General features: G+C 39.7%; 1 protein-coding gene across 8 annotated transcripts in view; it reads right to left on the reverse strand.

Annotated features, from left to right (window-relative positions):
* The window catches only part of LOC140187280 (myosin-10), a 166509-nt gene that overhangs the window by 18851 nt on the left and 135374 nt on the right, over window positions 1-12284 (reverse strand). For all 8 annotated transcript variants that reach the window (XM_072242430.1, XM_072242429.1, XM_072242428.1 and 5 more), the window contains 7 exons: window positions 9450-9594; window positions 8887-9093; window positions 7888-7992; window positions 5900-6052; window positions 2678-2926; window positions 2127-2339; window positions 812-1024 (listed from right to left, as the gene is read on the reverse strand). In XM_072242430.1, coding sequence (XP_072098531.1) covers window positions 812-1024; window positions 2127-2339; window positions 2678-2926; window positions 5900-6052; window positions 7888-7992; window positions 8887-9093; window positions 9450-9594 — 1285 coding nt within the window. The remainder of the gene's footprint in view (window positions 1-811; window positions 1025-2126; window positions 2340-2677; window positions 2927-5899; window positions 6053-7887; window positions 7993-8886; window positions 9094-9449; window positions 9595-12284) is intronic.

Raw genomic sequence — 12284 nt, forward strand, 5'->3', positions numbered from 1 at the left:
TTTCAAGTGTCTGGTATTGACAGCTGAATCAAATATAAACTGAAGGGCTCCCCCCACGCAATGGATACTTACAACCCAAATTTCTGAATAATCTCGAATTAAATTAAGCTCTCCAGAAACCCAGCAAGACCAAATAACTGAATCGTGGTATATAACCCAATAGCTATTAAATTGCACATTAATTATACTGGATTCCCAAACCTCAGGTAACCACTTAGCTTGTCTGAAATCACCAATCAATGGTTAAATTATTGAGAACAGCACATTCCAACATTGTTGACTACATTAAGATATTTAGGATCAAAGGCCCCACCTGAAGCTGATCGAAGCATCTGATGGTTTAGGAAAATCCATAGGAAGTGGAGAATGGGCTTCCTAAGTGAACTAGTACAGACTATAGATTGAATGGCCTCCTCCATTATGAGATATGAGCAGGGGTGAGATACACAAGGCAAATTAATAGTTGCTGAGCATTTAAGTCTATCATTAGTCCTAGCCAGAGGTCAGGAAGTTGAAGCCACTTGTGTGTAAATGACCTCCAGCATATAGCTGGATGTCCTGCCTGTACAAAGTTATATAGAAATGAAAATGTCAACCGAGAACCTGGTGCAACTGAGTTGCAGGACAGCTTTCTGCCACTCACACTAATTTAATATTGTGGCACAGTGCTTACTAGAACTGCTGATGTTCTACAATTCAATTCCGAGTTTTGTACTGGGATTATGTCAACTAATGCTTTATTTACTTTAGCAAATTTTGTATTCATGAAAAGGATATTGATGAGGAAGACATCTTCTGATAAAGAATTTACCTGTTTAACCAACATTCTCTTTTTTTCTTCATTCTGTTCATCCCTGGCCTGCAGGTCTCGCTCAAATTGTGCCTTCATGGCCTGCATATTGACCTCCAAACGTAGTTTGGCATCTTCGGTAGCCTGCAGCTCATCCTCCAACTCCTCAAGCTGAGTCCTCATCTCCTCCACTTGTTGTTCCAAGGCCCGCTTGGATTTCTCAAGTTCATGCACCTTCCAAAATAAAAGACCAGATCAATCAGGTACAGTTATTTATTGGCCAACTCCCCATCCGCTTCAGGGTCCTACCATTGCTTTTCCAGGAGTTAGAATCCACAATTTACATTGTGGCAGATGGACTTTTCCAAACTGAGGAAATTTCACCTTCCTTTGTTACTTTTGAACAAAGCTGTAATTCACAAGGTGATGTTAAATGATCTTGAAATCAAGTGTGCAAATTTCCATATCTATCTACACTAGCCTTTGAATTCATCTGTATCACACTAAGACCAGAGTATCTGAAACATTTTCCTACTTAATTTTAGAAGTACAATTAACATCTAATATTCTTTCAGTACCTAATCTTAAGGTTTACTGTAATAATATTAAAATAAAAAATATTTTAACTAGACATAGTTTTATCTTACCAGGGTTGAATCCTATACTGCAAGGGAACCACTTGCAGTTTCAACTTCAGACAAAGCAAAGCTTAGAAAAATACATCACATCTGTACAATCAAACTCAAATTGCACTCAGGAATAGGTAGAATGCCAAGAGAACTAATTTACAATTAGTTTTAAAGTTTTGAGAAATATTAACAATTAAATACCAATTATAACCCATTGAAATTGTTCTACTCTACTGATAGAAAAACTAGGATAAGAGGATTAATCAAGTTAAATTTATTCAGATGACTTCTACTAAAGGTCATTTTTTGCTTTCATCTTGAATCTTCTGTTCTCCCAATGCAATTTGCTGTTTTAAAAAACTGATGCCCATGTCAAAATATCTGTGCTTAGACTATTGCTATTCATACCATTTTTAAAACTATGAATGCAAAAGTAAGTTCTACACCAAACTTACAGGTAACCATACAGCGAAGGCTTCATTCCCTCAAGTTTCATAAAATCCTAATGGTATATGGACAGGTGCAGCAATAAAATCGCATGTAGATGGCAAATAGTCTTGCGACAGGAAACCCACATCCAAACCATTTGGAATACCATTTAAAAATTATTATAACCTAACTGCTGATGGTTGCACAAAATCACATGAAGGTTAGATAAATGTACCCAAGTATCTGAATTAAGCATTAATGTGATTACGTCAACTTACATTCTTGCCCACATCATCCTTGGAACTCATTAAGTCCTCCATTTCAGTACGGAGTTGCTTGTTGTGTCTCTCCAATTCTTCTTTAGTTTCAAGAGCCTCATCCAGTGCTCGGGTTAACAACAGGGCTTTAGTCTCCTTTTCTCTAGCTTCAGCCTCCGCTCGATCCCTTTCCTCAGCATTTCGTGCAGAAATGCTCTTTTCCTCAGCCAACATCTGACCAACAAAGCAAAATTCACTTGAAATCACGATTTTGCATCTTAATTTTGCATTATTTTATAAAATTTAAATCAACTACAGAATATTTACAAATCCATGAAGTGTACATTTTAAACTGGTTTTAATTCTCTTCAGCTCTTTCCAATTTATATTTTCAACTGAACTATGAGGCCAAGAATAGAAAAACCCATAGAGCTATACGGAGTCCAAAAGGAACATACTGTATATTTGAGCCTTTTAACCAGTACGGCAGACCCATAAAATTGTTAAATATGTTACAATAATTTTGGGCTTAAAAAAGTCAATGGAGGTACACTTCAGTCAACCAAAAGTACCTGATCAAATTTCTTCTGTTTTTTCTCAAGGTTGGAGACAATTTGACGCTGATGGTCAAGGTCCACTAACAGATCGTCAAGTTCCTGTTGTAGACGGTTTTTGGTTTTCTCCATTTTATCAAAGGCAACTGCTTTTTCTTCAAAGCGTTGATTGATAGCTTCCACATCTTTCAGAAGTTTTCTTTTGGCCTCTTCTAGGCCATCTATCGTTGCCACATCTTCATCCACTTTCTTCTTTGCATCAACCAGCTGAAATTAAAAAATTACATTGGTAATTTTTTTGCATAAAATTGTGCAACTGTGCATTATGCAATGCAATTTCTGGAATTCAAAGAAATACATTCATTATGCCATGATTTTGGCTCTTAACTGCAAAGATACAATTGCAAGTAAAAAAAAAAAAAATTAAATAATACACCCTGACCCTGCTTAACGCTGAGGATATGTTCCTCAGAGGTGGAGTGCTATGCAGAGTCATTGATCCATTATGCAAATGGAGATGTGTGCCTGATTTAAAAAATCTAACCAGAAATGTATATTATTTTATGTATAAACAATTTCTGGAATAACAGGCACACAAATAGGTCTATCACGTACATCAGTAGAACAGCAAAACACTGCAGCAGCGGAGGAAAATGGGTCGTGTTACATCCTAGAGGAGGGACCAGGCTACGAGTCCTCCTCTAACTTTGGCTTCTTCACGTAGGCGTCAAGATTTGACGGCCTTTTCTTAAGTTTCCTCTCATGAAGCGGTTCATGGTAGCAGGAAATCATGTCAAGAATACTCCTGCTTTATTGCTTCACTCCCAGTCAGGGTCATTATCAATGAATTGGTCCATGATTTGCGAGATCGTTGTGATGCTACGCTGAGGGGTTTTGTGTTTCCTCTTCTCCATCCGTGTCCTCAGATCCACCCAGGATGTGCTGCTCTACCAATTCTCAAAGTTCCTTGTTATTAAGCCTCTCAACACGAGAATGGAGTAACTCTTCAACATCATCATCCACAACCTCTAGTCCCACTTCACTGGCCAGTCAATGATGTTTTGGTTGACTGGTTCCACCTGAAATCCTAGGATGTCATTGCATTCTTGTGGTCTTAGCATCTTCCACACACCGTTCATGCAGTTTGAAGTTACTTCATCCCAGGCTGCTCTGATATTTTCTACAGCTTTCATGACATTGTAGTTTTTCCAAAGTTGCCTGTTGGATTGTTCGTCTTGACCTTTTGTTTCTTCAAGTTGCTTGAATGTGCAAAGGTAAAATTTGATATTACTCCTTGATCCATTGGTTAGAGTAATGAAGTGGTGTTGGATGGAAGGTAAACCACTTCTACAGGAATGCAGGTCCAAAGAGTGTCTAGATTCTCAGGGCATTATCAAGCACCAATAATGTTTTAGGTTCAAAGTCTTGCTCCTCACAATACTGCTTCACTGCTGGACAAAAAACAAACCAATTTTGGAAAACATCAATCATCACCCAGGCTGTTTTGTTTGATTTTCAAGTCATTGGTAGACTTGACATTAAAATACCTTTCATTACTCATGGTGTTTCAGAATGATACACACTCATAGGCTTTAACTAAAAGTCACCTTTAGCATTGCCTCCTAGCAAGAGAGTTAATCAGTCCTTTGCAGTCTTGAACCCAGATGCAAGTTTCTCTTCTCGGGAGATGAAAGTACAAGGCGGCATTCTTTTCCAAAATAGGCCCTTTTCATCCACATTGAAGACAAGCTCGGGAGGATAATCATCCTGTTCCATTATGGCCTTTAATGTTGCAGGAAAATCCTGGGCTGCCTTGTTGTCTGCACTAGCTGCTTCACCAGCGATATGTACGCTGTGGAGGTTAATGCACTGTTTAAATCTATCAAACCAACTTCTGCTGGCTGTGAATGTTACTGACATAGCTTCTTGAATATGATTGAAGATGCTTCCTGCCTTTTCCATTATCAGCTGGCATAGGGAAATGTTTCCCCTAACACTCATTTTCTCTCTCTCCTTTTTCTCCCTCTGTCACTCTCACTATACCCCTTGCCCATCCTCTGGATTTCCACCCCCCCCCCCCCCCCTTTCCTTCTCCCTGGGCCTCCTGTCCCATGAACCTCTCAAATCCCTTTTGCCAATCAACTGTCCAGCTCCTGGCTCCATCCCTCCCTCTCCTGTCTTCTCCTATCATTTTGGATCTCCCCCTCCCACTTTCAAATCTCTTACTAACTCTTCTTTCAGTTAGTCCTGACAAAGGGTTTTGGCCCGAAACGTCGACTGTACTTCTTCCTAGAGATGCCCCCTGGCCTGCTGCGTTCACCAGCAACTTTGACGTGTGTTGAATGTTTCGTCGTGTTTGGTCATCCATCTGTACATGTCGTCGATTTTCCATTTTTTTTTCTCAAGTAAATGGCTCCTTAAATGAGTCAGCTTTATTGATAATTTTGAGGTTGTGGTTGCAGAAGCTTTTATCTTATCTACTTTTTATTAATAATTGTTCTGATTGTTGATGTCGCCAATTTCAGAGATGTCTACATCAACCTGATGTTCACCAGCTTCCAAACATCGTCTCACTTGCAGTTTCACATCTGTGCTAGTGCTTTTCCTAGACATCTTAGCTGTACTACCCTCACTGGAAGCTGCAGGCTGTTTTCCAGACATTATGAGTGAAAACAATGCAATCAATTGGCAAGGGAGCAAGAATGTTTACACATGCAGGGAAGGCAGAGCATGAACTAATACATGATTGGCTGAGAGGCTCAGAGCATATGCAAAGCGCTCTCATTGGCTGATTGAATGTTTACTGTAAAGGTGGCTGCTCCTGAGAAGTTTTAAGTGTTAGAATGAATTTTTGTCAACTTAAAAGATTTAAATAAATTGAACAACTGCATTGTAACAAATCAGCGCTATGCAGGGTCTGAGTATTTAAAAAGGTTATTTTGACTGTCAAATTGTATTTCCAATATTTTATTGCTTCACAAAGTCAGTTGTACTTCCTGGAGACAAGGCAAAATATTAAAAATTCTCAGTATTTTTTTCAGAATAATTTGCAGTCTGATATTCTTCACTAAACAGGGTGAAAAAAAGTTTGCTATCCATCCTTTTTAAAGCATTTTGATTATTTTTATTTGAACTTGCAGCAAAGCAGTTCACGGTTTGTTTAATTCGTTAATAGATATTCATACAGAACCTACTGTCAAGGACCAGTAACCATTGCAGCAGTTTCCTCCAAAAACTAACCTGCATGTGGAGAGCAGCCAACTGTTTCTCAAGGTTCTTCTTCATTTCTTCCTCTTCCTCCTGCTGCTCTTGGAGATTGTTCTTCTCTTCTTCCAGTTGTCGAATGCGACTGCTGAGGTTCAGTTTCTGCCGTGTCTCCTCTTGGAGCAGTTCCTATCAAGCACAATGCAAAGGTAGTTAAACATCTCATTGCCAAATTAGTGCAATAATTCAAATCAAAAAGATGAGTAGTGATTAGACACCAGTTGTGGCAAGCTGAGCAAAATTAAGAATTTTTTCCAATATTTCTTTGACACTCACTTTTAAAAACCCACTTTTATGATGGATGAGACTCTTACTAGAAATCAACCAGTGCAAATGAATCTGGTTCATTCCATCTAAACACTGCACCTTCATCCTTGACCTTCTGTTGGTTAAGGTACAATTACTCAATACAAACCTTAATTGTACCCAGAGTATGAGCACAAGCAAATAGCTGCAGTAAAAACAAATTGCTGAAGATGCTCAGAAAACAGTTAATGTTTTGGATTGATGACGTATCAAATTTGATGTAAGGTCATTTACTCCAAATGTTAACTGTCTCCTACACTATAACTGTATAATTTTATATAATTGTATATTTCTGCAAACAATCACTCTTAAGCCATCAATTCCTTCAGTAAGGTCTGCGTTCAAGATTTAATAAGCAGAGCTTCACAGCGGTTTTCTCTGAGTCGGACAATCGACATCAGAAAGTGTGTAAAAAGAGCTATTTTCCCCCAATCAGGACGGTGATCAAGATTTTAAAGGCAGAACTTTGCAGCAGTATCTCTGAGTTGAGGAGCAACTAATCAGCGACAGAGATCATTAGGAATGGTCAATAAGAAGGTTCAACAGAGCAGATATTCCTTTGAGTGTGCCAATGTTTACAGTGGCTTTGGCTCACTAGACCTGGGCAAGATTAGGTTTGGGTGAGGTAGAATATCTCCTAAGTTAATCTTTCTGTTATAATTTGTTCATTCCTCATCTCTTAGGGTATGATAGGTTAGTGAGAATGGCACTGTGGCATTTTGTACTGTGTGGGAATGTGGCAAGTCTCAGAGACCTCCAGTCTCCCAGATAAACACATTGTGTCAGGTGCACCAAGCTACAGCTCTTGAAAGAACGTATTAAGGAGCTGGAGCTGCAGCCCGATGAGCTTCAAGTCATTGGGAGAATGAGGTGGTGATGGACAGGAGCTATAGGGAGGTAATCACCCCAAGATTGCATCTTGGTTATGTACCTGGTCTCAGAATAGAGGGGCATCCTTTTAGAATGGAGAGGAGGAGGAATTTATTTAGCCAGAGGGTGGTGAATCAATGGAATATGTTGCCACAGGCAGCTATGGAGACCAAGTCTTTATGTATATTTAAGGGAAAGGTTGATAGATTCTTGATTGGTCAGGGCATGAAAGGACAAGGGGAGAAGGCAGGAAATTGAGGCTGAGAGAAAAATTGGATCAGCCATGATTAAATGGCAGAGCAGACTCGATGGGCCAAATGGCCCAATTCTGCTCCCATATCTTATGGTCTAATACTGATGAAGACATCGTCTGAAACATTAATGCCTTTTCTTTCTTCTTAGACATGACCCATTTCAGCATTTTCTGTTTTAATAAGATTGCCAGCATCAGTAGCTTCTGTTTGCACTTTATGATACAATTTGCATTTGGACATTTTGATCAGGATAGGAAATCAAAATAGAAACAGGCAAGAGACAGCTGGCTTCCCTGATTCAAGAATAAGGTTATGTGGTGCATTTAAGGTGCCATCCAAAGATCATCGAAACATGTGCATAATCTTCTCAACAATCATCATGAAAAAGCTGATTTTAAAGGGAAATAATGCAAGATTGCCATTTATAAATCATACAGTTCTGTGTTATTATTCATAAATTATCTGAAGTGATCCACTTCCTTTCCACCCAACTAGAAAACTGCACTTTAAAAACGTAAGTGTCAATTCATGTACCTGTGCATCCTGGAGTGCTGATTCCAAATTGGCAGTATCCTTGGTCAGTTTAATTGCTTTTTTCTCAGCCTCCTCAAGGAGTCCTGATACATTTTCCAATTCATTCTAGTAAAGGGGAGGATAAATAGGCAATGTTTACATCTTTGCAAAAGAAAGCCTGTTTGATATACTTGGCAACAAGTACAAGACTTCCAGTGCCTTAATATGGAACTTGTGCATTACTGCTTTCAGATAATAGGATGAAATATCTTTAAAAAGTTCTTAGAATTCTAACAAAAACCTTCAGGAAGTATTTTTTAAAATAACTTTCAGTAGTTAACTGAATCTGGAATCAAATTAACATAATAAGTACACAACAGATTCACTCCTAGCAAAACCAAGGTAGCCTCTCTAGAGTATTGCCCTTTGCTAATGACTCCATCCACTGTTCCCTCTATGCTGCGCGAGTGTGTGGCCGCACGGTAACTGAAATTCTCCTGTGCACATAGCCTTTGTTGCTGCGTAGCTGGAATCGGACGAAGCTAGAAAAAGTTTACGAAATGCGAAAGACTTTATTATACTGTATATATCATTATACCCTTCAATTAAAGTATGTGATTTTTCAATTTTTATTCTGAACGTTCATAGCATACATTACAAAAAATTAAATGCGCTCAGTTTCCAGGCCATATAAAAATTTCCTGCTCAGCAATGCTTGGTCCATGCAGCAGTTAGAACAAAGGAACTTTGTTTCTGCCATATGAACATTCACTAGGGATGTCAATATACAATATCAAAAGAAAGTACATGCCAATTGATGCAGATTGGCTAACAAAAAGGAAACTTCTTTAATTACTGTCCTCCTAGAGCTTATAAAGGCTAAAGTACTTGTTTTATTCAACATACACCATTGACCCAAGAGGTCCTAGGCCAAACACAAACCAACCAACTTCAAAGCACAGAAAATGAACCATTTATTGTGGTTCAGCTGCTATAAATTTTAGATCACTATGTCATTACCTGAAGTTTGTAGGCCTTATCAGAAAGTTCAGACTTTGTCTTTTCACTTTCTGCAAACTTAACTTGCAACTCCTGTGCATGAGATTCAAGCTTTTTTCTTTTGTGTTCAGATTCAGCCTTTGCTTGTTGCAAACTCTTAACTTCACCAGCCAACTCCTTGTTATCATTTTCCAAGCTCTGTTTGCTCTTCTCCAAGTTGGCTTTGTGCTGTTTATGAAAAAGAAAATTTATAAGTTACTTATGCAAGATCTCACTTGTAGCGAAAGTTTAAGAGTTCATTTTTAATGAGCATTGAGCAAATAAACCTTTCTACTGAGGAAAATTTTATTCATGCAATAATAATTGAGCATCTCCTAAAACCACATAGTGCCACAGTCATATACATCTAAGGCCAACATTTGTGACAAGCCCCAGGATTGCAAGTGTAACTGATTTAAGTATTGTAAATGTGACATCTACCAAATGCTTTGTTGCATGTACTGTTTAATGAGCCAAGCCCCTGGTCCCAGTGTTAAATTCTGTGAATATATTTCAAAGTACACTTTAAGTTCTGCAGTACTGACTCTCTTGGCTTGTTCAAGTTGTTCTGACAGTTCCTCCAGGGCAGTGCTGTGCCTTTGGCGGATATCCTGAATTTGAACCTCATGGGCCTTGCTCTCTTCTTCAATAGCTTTCTTCAGCTCAGCCACCTCCTGCTCACGTTTGGATCTGTCATTAGTTCAAGTGGAGAGGCATGTCAGTATTTTTATTTAAAACATTGGACTGGCTTTATTTATATTAACTTCAATAAGCAGCTCATGTTTAGTAAAATGAGAGGGGTGGATCTCATTGAAACCTATCGAATATTGGAAGCCCAAGATAGAGTGGATGCTTCCTATAATGGAGGGTGCAATAATTCGATCGAAAACCAGTGTATTATGCCTAAACAATGGAGACTACATGGGATGGGGGGGGGGGGGGAAGAGAGGATTTGGCTAGCATAGACTGGGAACACAGGCTATATGGTGGGACAGTTGAGGAACAGTGGAAGAATTCCAAAGAGATTTTTCACGATACTCAAAAGTATATTCCAGTTAAAAGGACAGTAAGGGTGGGGAGAGCCAGCTTTGGATAACAAAGGAAATAAAAGGCGGCATCAAACTAAAAGCTTGTGCATACAAAGTTGCCAATAGTGGGAAACTGGAAGATTGGGAAAACTCTAAAAAGCAATAAAGAACCATTAAGCGAGCAATAAAGAAAGGGAAACTAGATTATGAACTAGATTAGCACAAAGTATAAAAATGGATAGTAAAAGATTTTATAACTATATAAAGTGGAAAAGGGTGGCTAAAGTGAATGTAGGATGAGAGGGGGGAATTGATATTGGGCAATGAGGAAATGACTGCAGCTTTGAAAGACTATTTTGTGTCAGTCTTCATGGTGGAGGACGGTGCTAAAGAGAGATGTTCTGGATGCGATGGGAGGCGAGAACCTTGATACTATAGCTATCACTATGAGGTATTGCTGAATAAACTTTTGTGGGCCTGAAGATAGAAAAGTCCCGTAGTCCTGATGGAATGCATTCCAGGGTACTGAAAGAGATGGCAGAAGTTAAAGATGCTTTGGTGACAATTTACCAAAACACTCTGGACTCTGGGCAGGTTCCAGCAGATTAGAAGACAGTGAATGTCACCCCACTGTTCAAAAATAGGATGTGGCAAAAAGCCAGTAACTATAGACCAGTTAGTTTAACATCTGTAGCTGAGGAAAATGCTTGAAGCTATCATTAGTGAGGCATCTGAAAAGAAATGGATCCATCAGGCAGACGCAGCATGGATTCAGCAAAGGCAGGTCCTGTTTGACAAACTTACTGGAGTTCTTTGAAGATATGACAAGTGCAGTGGATAAAGGGGAACACCTGGATGCTACTTACTTGGGTTTCCAGAAGGCATTTAATAAGGAGTCGCATAAAAGACTTTTCCATTAGATAAGGATGCATAGAGTTGGGGGTGATGTATTAGCATGGATAGAGGATTGGTTGACTAATAGAAGGCAGAGAATTGGGATAAATGGGTGTTACTCTGGTTGGCAATCAGTGGTGAGCAGTGTGCCACAGGGGTCGGTGCTGGGCCCGGAACTGTTCACAATATGCATTAACGATCTGGAAGAGGGGACTGAGTGTAGTGTATCAAAGTTTGCTGATGATACTAAATTGAGTGGAAAACCAAATTGTACAGGAGATACAGAGAGTCTGCAGAGTATAGATAGATTAAGTGAGTGGGTAAGGGTCTGGCAGATGGAGGAACAATGTTGGTAAATGCGAGGTCATCCACTTTGGAAGGAAAACAAAGAGCAGATTACTATTTATATGGTTAAAAAAAAAAATGCAGCATGCTGATGTGCAGAGAAACTTGGAGTGCTTGTGTACGAATCATAAAAGGTTGGTTTGCAGGTGCAGCAGGCTATCAAGGCGGCAAATGGAATGTTGGTCTTCAATGCTAAAGGGATTGAATTTAAGAGCAGGGAGGTTATGCTGCAACTGTACAGGGTTCTAGTGAGGCCGCACCTGGAGTACTGCAAGCAGTTCTAGTCTCCTTACTGACTTTGGAGGTGGTGCAGAGGTTTACCAGGTTGATTCCAGAGATCATCATCATAGCTTGTGACACCAGACAGCCAGCCAGCCACTCTAGTTAGTGTTGCTTGGTTAATGTTGAGCAAGTTACTGTCAGCTAAATCCGGTGAGAGTGGGCAGTTGCGTAGAACGTGTTCAATGTTCTGCACCCTTTCGCCACACTCACAGGATTCGCTGGTCTTTAAGCCCCACTTCATCATATTGTCTCCTGTCCGACAAACTCCCGCTCTTGGGTCCAGGGTTGATTCCAGAGATGGTGTTAATCTATGAGGAGAAATCGAGTCACCTGGGACTGTACTCACTAGAATTCAGAAGAATCAAAGGAGATCTTATAGAAACATATAAAGTTTTGAAAGGGATAGATAAGATAGAAGCAGGAAATCTGTTTCCACTGGTAGGTGAGACTAGAACTAGGGGACATAGCCTCAAGATTCAAGGGAGTAGATTTGGGATGGAGATAAGGAGGAGCTGCTTTTCCCAGAGTGGTGGATCTGTGGAATTCTCTGCCCCATGAAGCAGTGGAGGCAACCTCAGTGTTTATAATTATGACAAGGTCAGATAGGTTTTTGCACAGTAGGGGAATTAAGGGTTATTTGGAAAAGGCAGGCTAGGTGAAGACGAATCCATGGCCATGATTTTTTTGAATGGCAGAGCAGGGTCAATGGGCCTGATGGTCTACTTCTGCTCCTATTTCTTATATTCTTATGGTGGGGGAAGTCTAGGGCCAGAGGGCACAGCCTCAGAATAGAAGGACGTCCCTTTAGAACGGAGATGAGGAGGAATTTCT

Source organism: Mobula birostris, chromosome 24, assembly GCF_030028105.1.
Source record: "Mobula birostris isolate sMobBir1 chromosome 24, sMobBir1.hap1, whole genome shotgun sequence".
Classification (NCBI taxonomy): domain Eukaryota; kingdom Metazoa; phylum Chordata; class Chondrichthyes; order Myliobatiformes; family Myliobatidae; genus Mobula; species Mobula birostris.